Source organism: Taudactylus pleione, unplaced genomic scaffold (assembly GCF_031769625.1).
Source record: "Taudactylus pleione unplaced genomic scaffold, aTauple2 ptg000121l, whole genome shotgun sequence".
Lineage (NCBI taxonomy): Eukaryota > Metazoa > Chordata > Amphibia > Anura > Myobatrachidae > Taudactylus > Taudactylus pleione.
In genome coordinates this window covers 9,286,639-9,304,384 of record NW_028284523.1, presented here as the reverse complement: position 1 = coordinate 9,304,384, position 17,746 = coordinate 9,286,639, and the positions used below count along the sequence as shown (strand labels likewise).

Sequence of the window (17,746 nt, the reverse complement as noted above, 5' to 3'; positions counted from 1 at the left end):
CTGGGAACTTTCGCCCTGAGCTCTACAATGTCTAGAACCGGCCCTGCCCGCATGCTTGTACTTGTGGTTATCCAAGTACCAGCATGCAGGGGAGGCTTGCAGGGACCTGCAGTTCTACTGGAAAGACAATGTTTATTTATATCTATTTTTACACCACACTGTCACAATCAACCCGCCACCCACCGCCCAGGGGTGGCGGGGATAGCCCCAGGCTATCAGCCCAGGCTAGGGGTGCCCTGGAGAGGGAGACCCCTTTTTTTTGAAGGGGTCTCCAACTCCCCAGGGATCCCTGGCCTGGGATGACTAACGGTCAGGGCTGATGCTGCGGCTGGGGGGCCCGGTGATAGGACTCCCCTGGCTGTGGCATCAGTCCTCCGTTAGAAAGGATCCAGGGCTGGTTCTGGATCTTACCCTACGCAAATATTTCCCTGTAAATCCAGAACCATCTCTGCTTCCCATAGCTCTGTGCTGGTTGTACTAAGTACAGGGAGACCCTACGTCATTTTTTTCCTGTACTTAGTCAACCAGACCTGGGTTTCAGTAGTCTGGGGCTGGTTGCGTTTTTTTTGGGGGGGTGACCTCACGTCAATTTTTTTCTTAATTTAACTCTTTAATTGCTTTTTACAGTGAGATACATGCAGGCATCTCACTGATGTCTGCATGTATCTGTGTGAATGCGACCTGTTCATGCTCAAATCGAAAGCATGAAGCAGGCCTATTGTATTGGGGATTTGAAGAGTGATTTGAAGTTCGATTTTGAGGATGATTTCAAATAGAATGATAGTAAATAACGGTTTTGTGTGTTGGGCTATGTAAAAGTACCAATGTTTTTCTGATGGTCGATTTGAGGGCGATTTGAGTCCAAAGTCCATTTGAAGTCCGATTTTAACTTACATTTTTGGCCTTTAGTAAATACTCAAAACCAAAATCTAATCCAAATCGAATGAAAATCGCACCTCAAATCACTCAAAATGCCAAATCGACCTTTAGTAAATTTACCCCTAGATGTTATCTGAAGAGTTTGTAAAGACAGTGGTGGTTTTCCAAATTAATCGGCTGAATGGAGAATTGTAGTGCTGAAAGTGTTTGTGTGTGGGTGGGAAGGTTAGGAAGGCCTTGACAGTCTGGAGGCATCAGGACCAGACCTAACATACTGTACAGTGAAGGGGACCCGAACCATGTGTGTGTTTGTGGGGTGGGGGGGCAGTAGCAAATGTGGGGGTATAGGCTACCAATAATGTTGTGCTTGGACATACATTTGTGGATGCTTCATCAATTTATCACTATTAGGGCATCTACAGTATAACTGTGCAAGGGGCAGAAAGGGGAGGTAAAATGTCCTTCGAATGGATGTATATTACTCCAAGGACAAACCAACACCACTGTTTTAGTTTTAAAGTCAACAGGAGGTAAAAGGGGTGGCATCCTGAATAAGGTTGCACTGTAAAAATCCAATTTTCCAGGTGTAAAAGGTGACTTAACAGTGGTAGCTGATGACTGATGCAGGTCACACTTCTTAAGGTGCGTATCCACTACACGAGAGTGGAACCAGTGGCGTAGGTTCATCCCAGATGCCCGGAGGCAAGTTATAATTTGGTCCCCCCCTGATGGTCTGACATGGAGCTCTCCACTAGTGTATGGTGGCTTCTCAGGTGCCGGGAAGAGGTGCCATGTATTGGGCGGCCGTGACGGTACACTCAGGTACATAGTTACAGCCCTAAGTCGGGTGAATATGCTGTAGACAATGGAGGAGGTGCCCCTTCAGAGCTGGAGCCCGGCAGCAGGCGCCTCCATTGTCTCCCATAGTTCTGCCCCTGAGTGGAACGACTGTACGATTACAACATTGTAATCGTTCAATCGTTCTTCATCCTGCGTAGTGGATAATGTGCCCACACTGAACGATATATATCATTCAGTGCAGGCAATCCTTCCTCATCCCTGAACATGCACAACTTGATAATCTCGTCAGGTTAGCCAACAACGACCAGTGGGAGAGAGCATCGCTGATCGTTACCGGCATATTCACTGCACGATTAATGAACAATTGCATGATAACGATGTCGTAATCGTTCAATTGCTCATTGTTCTCATCTAGTGGATACGCACCTTTACACGTAGATGTGGTCTGGATCAGAATCTTACTTTAGTGTTAAATAAGGCATGCACTTAGAGAGAATTTTCAGTTGCTTAATCATGTGAATCATTGCTTCTATGAACAACCTATTAAATTAACTATAATACATTGTCTACAGTCTATGAATAATTTTAAGTATGTGCCTATATTTTAATGCACATTGACCTCAACAAATTAGCCATTGTCAGGGATTTTACTTAGATGTTGACTCTCTAGAGTATAATTTTTTTTATTTCTGTTTCTGTCTTACTGTATTTACAATACAGAGGAAGCTAAAATTGAAAACAAATATGTGTATATATTAGATTTCCTGTTCATGTGAGATAGATTTATAGACATTTTAACAAACCCCACTTAAAAGTATGAACAGTACTTCTGGTATATGATTTAATACCCACATTGAGGGAGTCAGGACAGCTGTCATAAGTGCAGGCCAGCAATAGTCTCTAGAAAACCTGCTGTGCAGGGAGCAGAGAGTGCACATTATATATGGTTTGTATATGATATATGGTTTGTGTCCTACACACTCTCATTTAATTCCTCACTGACATTTTATCTCTTTTCTTTCGTGTTACAGGAGGCAGTTAAATGTGGAATCCACAGAACAGTGCATGCTGGGGAAGCCGGGCCTCCATCAGTTGTCAAAGAGGTCGGAATTTTTTATACTCTTATCGCCTTAGTCCAAAGTCCTCCCTTCAGAGAAGCATTATTAGGACTGGATGTACTGCATACTTTGAAATGTGGCGTGTAGCACATGTGGTGGACATGGCTCTGAGATGTGATAATATAAGGCAGGTGTATGTGGTATTGTCGCTGTGACTATGTGATGAGTCCTATACCCGTTATGCCCCTGCTGGAATACGTGAAGCAAGATTGAGAAAGATCTGGGAGGTTTCTTTGTGTCATGGAGTGTGCAAAACAATCACTTCCCCAAGCCTCAGGGGCGTATCTCTAATGAGTGCTGGGTGTGCTGGGAACACGGGCCCCCTCCTCTCTAGAAACGCACCTGCCAAGCCTACTGTACAATGCCGATAAAACTGCTTTTTCTGAGGTGGACGGTGCATGATAATGTACGTCCTGTCATGCACCAGCCATCTTTGTAACTAGTAAGAGATCGCCTGTTTTCTCAACAGTACCCTTTATTTGGGAGGCTCTGTGAGAGGGTAGTTAGCTATAAGATGTGAAATTTATGTTTTTGAAAGCTAAGCAGTTGCATAATGAAATTATGACAGAATTTGCTTTAGAATAAGTTCCTTTTTATTGTTTAACTACATTAATTATAATTCGCATCGGTATGTACTGAATGCAGAGTAACGCAGATATTGTGGCTATAAGATATTATGTAATGATAGAAATCCATACAGACAGTAATATAATTTATTCAATATATATATTGTGATCCTGCATGACTGTTATAAGTCTCTCACTTATAATAAAGTCTAATAAAGTCTATTCCACATCTATCAATGTACAGATTTCTGTGTCTATACTTTGCCTTATCAACTGAGGATATATTCATGTATCAAAAACTTATTTTTATTATCTCACTTCATGGATTCCTCTCTAAGGCTGCTACATCCTTTACTCTCCCTGCAGCTCATCCTTCTGTACATATTGCTGTACATATTGCTGCCTCATTAATCTTCTCTCCTCTTACAAACACACATGAGCTTTTAACATATTTATACACACTGACAATAACATCTACAACCTGTCATCATAAAAATCTGTCATACAAATCCCACAAATATACTTACTGTATATCTCTCTCCTGCTGCTTCTATTAGCTGGTGACATATCACCAAATCCAAGCCCGACCCACATGCCACACTCACAGCGAACTATAAATCCAACTAACCTCATAAACATTGCATGCCTCCCTTCACCCTCCAAGTCACTAAAATGTGCCTTATGGAATGCATGCTCTGTCTGCAATAAGCTAATATCCATCCACGACCTCTTTATTTCAACTAACCTCAACCTTCTGGCAATAACAGAAACATGGCTTACACAATCAGACACTGTCTCCCCTGCTGCACTTTCACATGGTGACCTACGCTTCTCAACTACCCCCAGGCCTGGCAATTGTAAAGGAGGTGGAGTAGGAATCTTTCACATACACAGTTCTCCCACAGGTACCTTCACTCACATTTACATCATTTGAAGTACATTCTATCAGGACTTTCACCCCTTTCTCTCTGCAAGTTGCTGCTATCTATCGCACAGCCGGCTTCCCGATTGCATTATCCCGGCGGGGGTTAAATGACAGGCGCCTATTTGTAGACGCCTGTCATTTTCCCAACACCGGGACACCGGCGCCTGGCATCCCGATCGAAGGGATGCCGGGGGCGCCGCGAGCGGACAGCCGCGGGGGGGGAGGGTTAGGTTTAGGGCACCCAGGGGGACTTAGGGCTAGGCACCCCCCGGGAGGGTTAGGCTAGGGGGAGGGAGGGTTAGGGTTAGGCACCCACGGGGGGGACTTAGGGTTAGGCAGCGGGGAAGGGGGGGTTAGGGTTAGGCACTTGGGGGGGAGGTTAGGGTTAGGCACCCCTAAGGAGGGTTAGGGTTAGCGGGTTAGTTTAGGTTAGTTTATACTTACCTTAACGACGATCGGGATTTCCAGCGCTGTCGGGCTTCCGCTGCCGGGAACTCTGCTTTTGTCGGCCAGGCGCTGCCGGGAATCGAACTGCCGACCAGGGGGCTGGCGGTTTTTCATACCGATCCCATCCTATACCCTCACAAATCAGTAAAGCTCTGTCTCCAGTGCTCATCCCAACCCTAACTAAAATCTGTAATATCTCTCTACTGGCATCTTTCCATCACTGATCAAGCATGCAGTGATTACTCCCATTCTGAAAAAACAAAATTCTGACCCTAACACTCTCTCAAATTACCATCCTATCTCCCAGCTCCCATGCCTCTCCAAGCTACTTGAGAGACTTGTCTGCACCCGCCTCACACACTTTCTTAACTCACACAACTTATTAGACCCACATGTTAGCAGCTGCGATAGATCAACCACACCACACCAATTGTCATGTTCTAATATCATAAGCTACAATTCAAAATCTATAATAGTGACTGAAAATTCAATAATAGCGGCTATAAATTGTAAGTACATACTTGAATGCTGCATGCATTTAGACAGCGAACTGTGAAGACACTCATGTCCGTTATCTGCTACTTTCTCTCCTAAGGCTGTGGAGCTGCTGAAGGCTGAGAGAATAGGGCACGGCTATCACACTGTACAGGATCCGATGCTGTATGATCGGCTACTGAAGATGGATATACACTTTGAGGTATACTGTAGGATTCAGACTAAGATGGTTCCATATAAATAGGAAATTCAATATACCGTATACTTTTATATGAATGATCAGTGCTTTAATATAATAGTTCTAAATGGGCCTACACACAAAATTAAATTCTTAACCCTGTTTTTATACCCTCACATTATATTTTATAACCTGGACATTATAACGTTATTATTCTGTTTTTGGAATTTATTATCGCTACAGTCTCACTATTGCACATGACCTTATTGTATAGTGTATGTGGTGATTTGTTACACTGATATTATATATTTTATTTAAACTCCCAGATGTGTCCTTGGTCGAGTTACATTACTGGAGCATGTGACCCAGACTTCACACAGCACCCTCTGATCCAGTAAGTCCTATCTTGCATCTACAGTTGTAGGAGAAAATTGCACGGATAGTGTTTTGTTTTTTTTTTGAGGAAAAACAGGTTGATGGTGGAACATGGAGACACAAAGAAACTTTCTGTATTCTACTATATTACAGGGCGGCAGGCCCAAAGGTCCTTAAAGTACTTGAGCAGAGGCATCAGTAAGGCTGCAGTGGAGCCTTTGGCCACTGGGCCAGTGTCCATGATTTGAGGGCCATGTATGCCTCTGAGCTGCCACCTGCAATCTGATTTGTGATAAACTGTTGTTTACATATACAGTCAGGTGCATAAATATTGGGACATTGACAGAATTTTGATATTTTGGCCTCTATTCACCACCACAATGGCTTTGAAATGAAACAAACAAGATGTGCTTTAACTGCAGACTTTCAGATTTAATTTGAAGGTAATTACATCCAAATCAGGTGAACGGTGTAGGAATTACAACGGTTTCTATATGTGCCTCCCACTTTTTAAGGGGCCAAAAGTAATGGGACTATCAACTCAAAAGCTATTTCATGGACAGGTGTGGGCTATTCCCTCATTATTTCATTATCAATTAAGCACGTAAAAGGTCTGGAGTTGATTCTAGGTGTGACATTTGCATTTGGAATCAGTTGCTGTCGACTCTCAATATGAGATCCAAAGAGCTGTCACTATCAGTGAAGCACGTCATCATTAGGCTGAAAAATCAAAACAAACCCATCAGAGAGATAGCAAAAACATTAGGTGTGGCCAAATCAACTGTTTGGAACATTCTTAAAAAGAAAGAACGCACCGGAGAGCTCAGCAACACCAAAAGACCCGGAAGACCACGAACAACAACTGTGGTGGATGACAGAAGAATTATTTCCCTGGTGAAGAAAACCCCCTTCACAACAGTTGGCCAAATCAAGAAAAACTCTCCAGGAGGTAGGTGTATATGTGTCAAAGTCAACAATCAAGAGAAGACTTCATTAGAGTTTGCCAAACAACATCTAAAAAAGCCATTACTGTTCTGGAACAACATCCTATTGACAGATGAGACAAAGATCAACTTGTACCAGAGTGATGCGAAGAGAAGAGAAGGAAAGGAACTGCTCATGATCCAAAACATACCACCTCAGCAATGAAGCATGGTGGTGGTAGTGTCATGGCGTGGGCATGTATGGCTGCCAATGGAACTGGTTCCCTTGTATTTATTGATGCTGTGACTGCTGACAAAAGCAGCAGAATGAATTCTGAAGTGTTTCGGGCAATATTATATGCTCATATTCAGTCAAATGCTTCAGAACTCATTGGACGGCGCTTCACAGTGCAGATGGACAATGACCCGAAGCATACTGCAAAAGCAACCAAAGAGTTAAGGCTAAAAAGTGGAATGTTATGCAATGGCCAAGTCAATCCCCTGACCTGAATCCGATTGAGCATGCATTTCACTTGATGAAGACAAAACTGAAGGGAAAATGCCCCAAGAACAAGCAGGAAGTGAAGACATTTGCAGTAGAGGCCTGGCAGAGCATCACCAGTGATGAAACCCTGCGTCTGGTGATGTCTATGCGTTCCAGACTTCAGGCTGTAATTGCCTGCAAAGGATTTGCAACAAAGTATTAAAAAGTGAAAGTTAGATTTAGGATTGTTTAGTTTGTCCCATTACTTTTTGCCCCTTAAAAAGTGGGATGCACATATAGAAACCGTTGTAATTCCTACACTGTTCACCTTATTTGGATGTAATTACCCTCAAATTAAATCTGAAAGTCTGCAGTTAAAGCACATCTTGTTTGTTTCATTTCAAAGCCATTGTGGTGGTGAATAGAGGCCAAAATATGAAAATTCTGTCAATGTCCCAATATTTATGCACCTGACTGTAGTCCTAGATTTAGGGATTAAGCTGCAGTAATGTCCAGCCATACTGAGATGCTTAGAAGACTTTTAAGAAGAAGCAACAGTAAGAATCAAGTGATTAATTTAATATGCACTTTACTAACACAGCAGATCATTGTCACAGAGACATAATTGCACCATATCACCCAATAAGCATCCTCGCTGCCAACAGTATTTCCCCTTGTCCTGACTGCTTGAGTCTGTCATTCGCTCAATTCAGTTTTGTAGTTTCCATACACCATCCTGCTTTCAGTGTCTGCAACTCAAAGGACTGAGCAAAGTGGAAGAATACATCTGGCCTATAGAATATATAATTGTGAACAATTCTTCTCCTTCACCACACCTTACCTCCTCTAGTCTCACTAAGCGAACAGGACTCCTTTATTGAGGCCGAGACACAATTAAAAGGAGAATATTTCATTAATTGAAGCCTAAATATATGGGTAAAATTATTTAGCATCATACATCTTATCTAACTTTCTTCTCCAACTGGTGTCATTTTTCACACACAAAATAAAAAAATCGGGCCAACAGCTAGCATCGACGGAGGGAAACCATCGATGGCTAAACTAGTTAACATTGACTGTAGACCATCGATTGTATCTAATCATTTGTGGTCGATTTCCAACCCTAATGAGAGGAAGGGTGGGGCTGACAGGGACCCGCAGCACTGATAATCCCTCCTGCTAACTGCTTCATAGGTACACTTCAGCCTGTGACTAGGAAGCAGTTCGCTGCAGGCGATCATCAGCGCTGCGGATCCCTGTCAGACTTATCAGCCCCTTCCCCAGGGCCGTCTTTTCCATTGGGCTTATTGGGCAGTTGCCCAAGGGCCCTAAGCTTCAAGGGGCCCGCCAGCCGCGGCCAGTTGTTGACGAGTACTCACCGCCGTTACACTGTCCTGTAGTCTACTGCTGCGCCAGTCAGACTCTCTGAGAGATGACTGCTGACTGGCTGCCTTGATCCGTGAGCCGCAATAGCTCCACCCAGGCCAGCAGCTGCTGGCTCCTTCGAGTGTGCCGCTTAGCCGCTGCCACCGCCTGTTGCGTAGTGACCTCTGCCTGGTGCCAGAGTTGGACTGGTCACTGGAGGGTCCGTCCGGTCCGTTGTCTCCTCCGAGTCATGAGGAGTCAGGTGGGTCAGGAGTCCTCACTCGGCCAAGCGAGCCACTGCCTCCCGACCCGGCAGGTAAGAGCCAGGTGGTTTCCGCGACAGGGTCTCTGACTGGGCATTGGCATTGCGTCCTTCATTAGGGTTTGGATTCGAGAATGGATGTTACATTCTCCACTCCCAGGCTATAATAGATGGCACCAGTAAGCAGGCTCTCTTGTGTACCATATAGTGGCTGTGTCATATCATTGTTCTGGGCAGCATATACACTGTGTATATGCTGCCCAGAACAAAGATGTGACACAGCCACCATAATATATAATTATTCTGGGCAGCATATGTACTGTAGGTAGGGGGAGGCAGTACTGGGGGCGCTGTATGGGGCGGGTGGCCGCTACTGGGGGCACTGTATGGGGGGACTACTACTGGGGGCCATGCATAGGAGGGATTACTACTGGGGGCACAGCATAGGGGGGATTACTACTGGGGCACTGCACAGGGGGGATTACTACTGGGGCACTGCACAGGGGGGATTACTACTGGGGCACTGTATGGGGGGACTACTATTGGGGGCACTGAATAGGGAGGGATTACTACTGGGGGCACTGCGTAGAGGGGACTACTACTGGGGGCATAGTTTAGGGGAGACCACTTCTGTGGGCACTGTATAAGGGGCACGATTGGGGGCACTGCATAGGAAATTTGTTGTACTGTACATGTTCAGACTGTGACTTTTCCTGTAAATTACTTCTGTTTTTCTGCCAATAGCCAACACCCCCCTCCCCCCAGCACAGCCTCCACCGACAGCATCTCATCCCCGGCAGAGGATTGTTTAATAGGGGCCCCAGTACATTGCTTTGCCCAGGGGTCTGCACTGCTGTTAAGACTGCCCTGCCCTTCCCTCCTCATGGGACTCTTCTTACCAGCATTAACGAGGGTAGCCTAATAGCGAAATGTCTACGTAAGCAGTAATGGAGCAAACTGATCTCTTGTAAACCTATCTCTGCCTTTATACAGGCTCAAAAATGATAGAGCTAATTATTCATTAAGTAATGATGGACCTCTCCCCATGGGTGCCCCACTGGAGACTGATTATAACATTGCAAAGACTCACATGGGATTCAGCGAAGAAGATTTTATGCGAGCAGTGAGTACACTTCCCATAACAGTAAATCTTATAATAGTTCTTTATTTTACAATATTGTGTGCAATTAATTTTTATTAATCTCCTGATTTACACATTTTCAACAAGTGGCACAATGTGGAAACTGAACATGTAATGCCATTCTATGGACTACCAAAGGGGACTGTATACACCAGATGTTTCTGTAATTTCTGAGTGCATTTTCAAGTTACGATTGGGCCTATTTATCAATTAATATTTTTGGGCTATACCCCAAAAACACCAATTTTCAGGAAATCCTGGAAATATTAAGGATCCCCGGGATTTACTATGGAGGAACTGCAGAAGATATCCCCTATATCTGCTGTGGTCCCTTCATTTCCGGCAGCAAAGGTTTCTATAGGGGCTGCTATGCAGTCAGACTGAACGCGGTAGCTATCACCATCTGAAGATGGCGTGAGCCTATAGTAGCCTATGGGCTGCTCTATTGAAGATTGTTTAGGAGAGGGAACCTCCCCTTTTATCACAGGGGACGTCAGAACACAGGTATCTGGCTGCATGTTTGACCAAGACTGCTTAATTTGCTACTGTTTCATATGCAATTTAGGGGCATATTCAATTACTCGCGATAAGCCATTTTCTGCGAAAAGTTTTCACCGGTGATGTCATTTCGCCAGGCGGAAAAGATTCGCCTATGAAAGCAGGAGAAAAAAAGTGCAGTTTTAGGGTGCAAACTTGCGGAATCCCCCTTCAGCCTTGGAGCAGCCCCCCAAAGGTAAACTGTGTCACAAAAGTTTTAAAAAAACTGAAGGACACTCCAAAAAATGACTTTGAAGAAGGGGGCGAAAAAGTACAAAGTTGGGGGACAAACTTAAAAACTATCGAAATAAAATCCGTCCCCAAGTATTCCCCATGTGTTTTTAAGATTGAAGGTGTTTGCGGCAGGTGGATTTTTTACGTTTCTTAAAACTTCACATTAGTAACTTCAAAATATGCTAGCACCCATTTTCATGTACCCCAAATTTTCTGGGACTAGTTATTTTCACACAAAATAAACTGCTAAATGCTATTCTTCACCACTTGTGTAAAAACATTAATTTGAAGCTATTGAGAGCATTTAAGTACCCCGAATACCTTCAGTAGGGCTATTCGGGGTATCTATAGTAATCCCCAATGTTAGTGCATCTTTTGGGGGGTGTCAGGCTGATTTCCCCAAATCTGACAGCACTTTTCGCCTGTTTTAAGTTTCGCTGGGTGCCGTTTTCGTGTCCTTTGGAATTGAATAGGACCAAAAGCAGGGATGCGCATGATACTTTTCCGCACAGAAAACCAGCAATGATGGCGAAAAGTCCGGCATGCGAAAAGTACGGGACTATTCGTGGCTAATTGAATATGCCCCTTAGTCTTAGATGATGTCAGCAGGGAACGTTGAGGGAAAAACCCAAATCCCAAATGGCCAAATATTCCAGATTTAACTACAGATGTGGAAGTAACTTTTAGCAACATCAGCTACTGGGCCACCATCAAATTCTACATCTATAATACCAAACAATGGATCTGAAATACTAGTTATTAGATACACAGGGCCTGATTAAGAGTCACTTTTCTACTGTGCATGGATCTCTATTTGTGGCTAAATGGGTGTACACTGCAACCTGGAGACAACGGGGCAGTCACAAGTAGCATAAGCTTGTCATGGGCGTATTGCGGGCGTGTGAACTCCATGGCTCCTCATTTGGAGGGGAGCATACACAAAGATACAGCAATTTCTGACAGATCCTTTGCACCCAGGATAGGTCTTGTCCATATGCCTGTTGATAGTGATGACGGTGGCTCTCACAAGCAGATGTATAGGGGCAGTGCAACCACATAGATGTGTCCCACTCTGAATAAAAGTAGATATCTGCAGCTATTTTCAAGGATGTAATGTAGCTGCTTTGCATGGAGCTCTGAGTCTGGCCCACAGTTGTTATAAGATTAGAACAGCTGTCTTTAACTATTCTTTTTAATAATGGGATGTGGGGGGTTATCCTCAGTAGTCTCTCAGTGTTACTCACTATGGGGTCTAAGTACTAAGGGCCTGATTCAGAGCCGGACGCTCTGACCAGAGCGCTCGCTCTGAATCAGGGCCCTTCTCCATGAAAATGGAGCAGCCTCCCGGCCGCTCGCATAGCTGTGGGTTACCACCCACAGCATATGCGAGCGGCCAAAAAGATGGTCACGATGGTCTTGACCATCGCGACCATCGGACTTGCGACGGAGACCCTGCGGTAGGGTATCCCTGCCGCAAGCCCTAGAGTGATTTTGGCTCTATCAGGGAACGCCTCCGTCTGGCCGCCACGCCGCCCGGCACGCCCACCAAAGGGGGCGTACTGTCAATCAACATCGACAGCACGCCCCCTTTGGTGCGAGATCCAGAGCGATGGAAAGCCCGTCGCTCCCCGGGTCTCGCGCATGCGCATGATGGAGCTCCCTCCGTTGTGCGCATGCGCAGTGGGGAACATCGACCCACTTGCGAGCATACTGCCGCTCGCGAGTGGGTCTGAATGACCCCCTAAACCTTGGAAAGAGATAAAGTGGATGGAGAGAAAGTAGCAACCAATCAACTCCTAACTGTAATTTTTCAAACACAGCCTGTGACATGACAGTTAGGAGCTGTTTGGCTGGTACTTTATCTTTTGTCCACTTTATCTCTCTCCAAGGCAATGCTGCGGCTGCTCCCATGAGGCCACGCCCCTTTATTTTAGGACACACTAACTTTTCAGGCGCAGGGGCGCCTCCAGGCACGCAGAGATAGTCAGAGTGTGCACCGGGTGTCACCAGACCCGGTGACACCTCTGCCCTTTTTCACACCAACCCCTTTTTTAACGAGTCTTAAAAAGGGGCATTAAGTGCATTTAACAGGCGTTAACACATAGAGTCCATGAAAAGTTCACAAACCTATGCGTTAACTGGGTGTTGTTATTACGCGATAGCTGCATACTTATAGTGGATTTCTGTACGGGTCTAATGAGACCCGAAAAGAAATCCCTGTTAAATTGGGCTAATTGAGTAGCTCCCAAGATTTATAGATGCAGTATGTTACTATTTTGCTGTTTTAGTATGCTCAGGGCAAACATGGCGTATGATAAATCCACTGGATCTATGAGTCCTTACATTACAAGCAATAGTTTCTGTCCAGTATCCTCAGCAATTGTGGATTATTATACTGAAAATATATTATTGTTTTATTTCCCCAGAATATCAATGGAGCTCGTTCTTGTTTTCTACCAGAGAAAGAAAAGAGAGAACTTCTCGATCAATTGTATAAGGCATATGGGATGACAGAGTTGTAATGCTGTATGTATTTCAAATAAAAAAATGACATATCTGAGCACTATCTGATATTCCTGTCTCTTCTGTTGCCCCAAATATATTTATTATAGGGCTTGCATGTAGCTGTATACAAATTCTTTCCTACAGGCTGTTGGATTGTTCCACCTGAGATGTGTTCACCATAAGCTGAATGCAACATATCAGAACTTGGGAAAGGGAACATAAATCCATACTAAATTGTGCCCACTCAACACATAAGCACTGGAATGAAATGCTGAATAGCCCTAGATAGAAGATACCAGTACATCCCATGATCATTTATGTATACTGTGGGCACATTTGTGTATAGAGGGGGTAATTCAGCTGCGTAGCTGCTAGTGTGTTAGCAGCTGTGATGGCACTATTATGGCAATGCAGCAGGAGGCATCACGCGGCATCGGATTATCTGCGATCTCATTGGCCACCGCAGATAATTTATGACAGCAATCATAAATGAATGGGAAAGTCCAGGAACACAGCATTTTGTCCCTCCTGGGATAGGTCATGTTGGAAGGTATGTAATCATGTGTACATATGATAAGAGTCATATACATCTCGCTGAGTCTCCTATTCTCACTACTAAAAGAATCCAATGCAAAATGCTAATAGCTTAAATAGCAGTTACTATTAGATTAATTTCAGACTGGATCTTTGTGAGCACTTAAGTCTGCCAATGAGGACGCAGCCCCTGGTGGTGTCACTGAGGTTACCCTATACAATGAGAAAGTACACTGAATGGTTTGTCCAGGTGCAAATTTTTACCCTTTAACTGGATTTGCTCCTATCTATAAATCAGGCCTTTGGTGGCCACGTTGCTATGAGATTTAGGGGTCTATTTACTACAATCCGCATTAAAATGCCGATTGTAGTGTGATATTGCTGACTGAATTCGCATTGCGAATTCAGCCAATACAACAGGGATTTACTAAAAATCCCTTGCAGGGACAGAGCTTGCGATTAAGCTCTGTCCCTGCGAATCCCCTCCGCACACTTACCACTGTGTTATTTGCAAAAATACCGTGAGAAGTGCCAGCGCATGCGCCGACCGACTGCCGTTAAGCGCCACCGATCGCGATCGCGACCACCCCCGCGCCCCCAGCGATCAGGCTCTTGTGATGTCCTCCGTGGCTCCAGTCAGCTGGCCTCCCATCCTGCACTGTGACCGGGTCCCAGTGCAGGATGGGAGACCAGCTGACAGGAGGGAGGACATCACTGGAGCCCTGATCTCCGGTCCCTGGACTCAGGTAAGCTTTTTTTTTTTACTATTTGTTTTATTTATTTTTTAGCAGTGATCAGCTTGTGGTTCTCTGCTTAGACCACACAGCTGATCACTGGGGCCGGCTCCAGCCTCTGCTCTGCCTGTTAGAGCAGAGCAGGAGTCTGGTAACTAGGGGAGACCCTGAATATTCCCCCGTTATTTGTTCACAATTTATTTTTAGTAACTTGCAGACAGATCGCATTTCCCATTACAATTATGGGAAATACGATCTGATTAATAAAAATATGTGATAATTAGGGCTTGGAGTAGAATTTTGAGAATTCTACTCCAATTGCCCTTTAGTAACTTTAGGTAATACTAAAATAATGTGAAAGGGGTGTGAAAAAAACACCCTTTTTCACTTTATTTTAGTAAAATGATAATAAATAGAGCCCTTAGAGCAGGGGTGGGGAACATTTTTTCTGCTGAGGGCCATTTTGATATATATATATATATATATAACCTTATTCGTGAGCCTGATGCAGGCCCGCGGGGGCGAGGCCACAATCGCCGGTGATTACAGCAATTACACCGCTGTAAGACAGTGACTGTCTGAAGTGACCTAAGGACGCTCCAGGCGGCACTGCTGCATATATTCTGGCTGCAGGGTGCCATTCTAGGACCGGACCTAATGATTCCGCGGGCTTGTTCCCCATCCCTGCCTTAAAGTGATGAGGGACAAGTAACAGAGCAAAGTGATTCCTAGCCCCGCTGCTTGGCCTATGGGCTGTCCAGGAATGCGAGGATCACACACATGTTCTTTATAATGGCTAGAGATGAGCAGGTTCGGTTCCCAGAGAACCGAACGCACCCGAATTTAGCATATCTGAGTCGGATCCAAGCAGGTTCAGAGGTTACCGCCTTACTCGGTTCTCGAAACCGAGGCAAAACCATAGAGACGGAAATCTCGCCGTTCGCGAGCTTTCGTCTCTATGATCAATGTAGTATATAAGGGACCACGTGACGGATGCCATTTCCACTCTGGCTGTGGAGACTGAACAGGGAGGGTGGGTAGTGTAGGGCTGGGAGAGTTGCTGATGCTATCTGCTGTGTCCTGGGCTGGTGACTGCTGATCCATTCTGGTCACGGTGCTGTCACTGTGCTGCTTGCTGAGCCATTTTGGTCTCTGGTCACGGTGCTGTGACTATCACTGTGCTGTCTGTGCTGATCCATTCTGGTCTCTGGTCACTGTGCTGTCTGCTGATCCATCTGGGCCGTCTGCTGTGTCCTGGGCTTGTCCTGTGTCCATCTTTGGGCCCAAGTTCTGGACTCCAAAAGAAAAAAAAAGTCAAGACAATCAAAGTGTCTTTTTATATTTTTGTGTGCATGCACGTTAGGCTTAACCACAGTAGTGCACAAGAGCAAGTCAGCAACGCACGTTGCAACCTTGTGCTGCCTGACTCCAGTCGTTCTTAAAAAAAAACAACCAATAAAAGTGTCATATTTTTTTTTTGTTTGTGTGCATGGGTGTTAGGCTGAGCCACAGTAGCGCACAAGCTCCAGCCAGTAAAGCAATTTGCAACCTTGTGCTGTCTGACTCCAGTTGTTCTAAAAAAAAAAAAAACAATAAAAGTGTCATATTTTTATCTTGTTTGTGTGGGTGGGTTTTCGGCTTAATCGCAGTAGTGCACAAGATCCAGCCAGTAACGCAAGTTGCAACCTTGTGCTGCCAGACTCCAGTTGTGATCAATCATTACTCTGGGGCCAAGTTCTTCTGGAGCTCACAAAAAATATAAATCATCATTTGTCATTTTTTCTAATATTTTTGTGTGTGCGCACGACTGCATCTGTGTGAACTTTGTAACCGCACCTTGGCTACACTATTGGTGATTGTGACCCTGCTTCTAGACTGCAGAAAAAATATGGAGGGCTGTCACATGACCAGAGAGCAAGGCCGAGAACCACATGTTGTAGCTGCCGCCAGCAGTGCAAGGCCGTCAACTTCCTCTACCTCTGGGAAGGCCCATGCCCCAGGGCTTAAGTCACGCCATCGATATGGGAAAGCAGGTTTTACTGAAATGAAGAAAAAAAAAATTGAAAGGATATTTGACTTTAGATAAACAAAAAAATGGCAATATGCATCTTGCACACGTAGTCACTGAGGATGCTTCTGGGGAATTGCACATGGAGGAGGAGGATATTTTGGTAGTTGAAGGTGCTAAGGATGATGAGGATGTTGATGATGAAGATGGTGTTGGTGATGAGGATGTTGATGCCGAGGATGTCTTTTGTGTAAGTAAGGCAACAGCTGTTGCCCATGGTTTGAAAAAGCCAAAGCCCCTTGTTGTCATGCCGGGACAAAAGACAAAAAAATCTACTTCTCACGTGTGGATTTATTTCCATCCCGATCCGGACAACAGTTGTCAAGCCATATGTGCCCGTTGCCATACAAGAGTGAGTAGAGGGAGGGACCAAAACCCCCTAGGAACCTCCTTGTTAAGTCACTTGGAGCGCATTCATCAAATATCAAATTGTATGTCGCCAAGTTCCAAAACTCAAAACATAACAAGTCCATTGTGTTATGTTCTGGGTTGTTTGTGGACCCGGGGTGGTAACAGGAGCGATCACGAAGCAGATTTGAAAATAAAACTAGGATCTTTAATAAGTGCTTGAGTAGACATATAATGTGGCAGTAAATAAAAGTCCAGGAATATATAAATGTGCACAAGAGTTCTGTGGTGGGAGCAAAAGGGTTAATGTCCAAGTAGAAACAATTAGAGCTGTCCAGGTGTGCAGGTAGTGAAACTGAAAATAATCAAGCCAGGTTTGCAGGTAGTGAACTGAAGCGCAGGATGTCAGCAGGCTCAGGCACTCAGGTATGGGCAAGGGTGATGGAGGAAGCGGGGTAGTCCAGTGGGAGCTAGGAGCTGACAGGCAGTCTGGCAGACAGCGAATTCACAGGAACAGGAAAGCACAGAGAACTCCCTCTCAGCTAGGCTGAGATACACGTTGCACTGGCAAAGAAGGAAGGCACTGACCCTTCCTAAATACCCCATGCCGTGCTGTTACTGACCGGAGGGAACATGTGACTCACCAGGATTGGCCAGCCGCATCACATGGCCAGAAGGCAAGATGGCGGCGCCCATGCCAAATGGAACGGAGACGCCGCCAGGCCTTACCAGCGCAGAGTGACAACAGGCCCGCACAACAACGCGCGCAGCCAAAGTCCCCCGCCAGACACCAGCTCCGCCACCAGACAGCCCGCGCCACAATGACC

At 45.1% G+C, this 17,746-nt stretch overlaps 1 protein-coding gene across 3 annotated transcripts in view; it reads left to right on the top strand.

Moving 5' to 3' along the window:
- LOC148524163 (adenosine deaminase-like) overlaps positions 1 to 13,290 on the top strand; it is a 48,894-nt gene extending 35,604 nt beyond the window's left edge. For all 3 annotated transcript variants that reach the window (XM_088472217.1, XM_088472218.1, XM_088472219.1), the window contains 5 exons: positions 2,712 to 2,783; positions 5,332 to 5,433; positions 5,736 to 5,803; positions 9,812 to 9,941; positions 13,157 to 13,290. In XM_088472217.1, the coding sequence (XP_088328343.1) occupies positions 2,712 to 2,783; positions 5,332 to 5,433; positions 5,736 to 5,803; positions 9,812 to 9,941; positions 13,157 to 13,252 (468 nt within the window). In that variant the 3' untranslated portion in view covers positions 13,253 to 13,290. The remainder of the gene's footprint in view (positions 1 to 2,711; positions 2,784 to 5,331; positions 5,434 to 5,735; positions 5,804 to 9,811; positions 9,942 to 13,156) is intronic.
- The last annotated feature ends 4,456 nt before the right edge of the window (positions 13,291 to 17,746 follow it).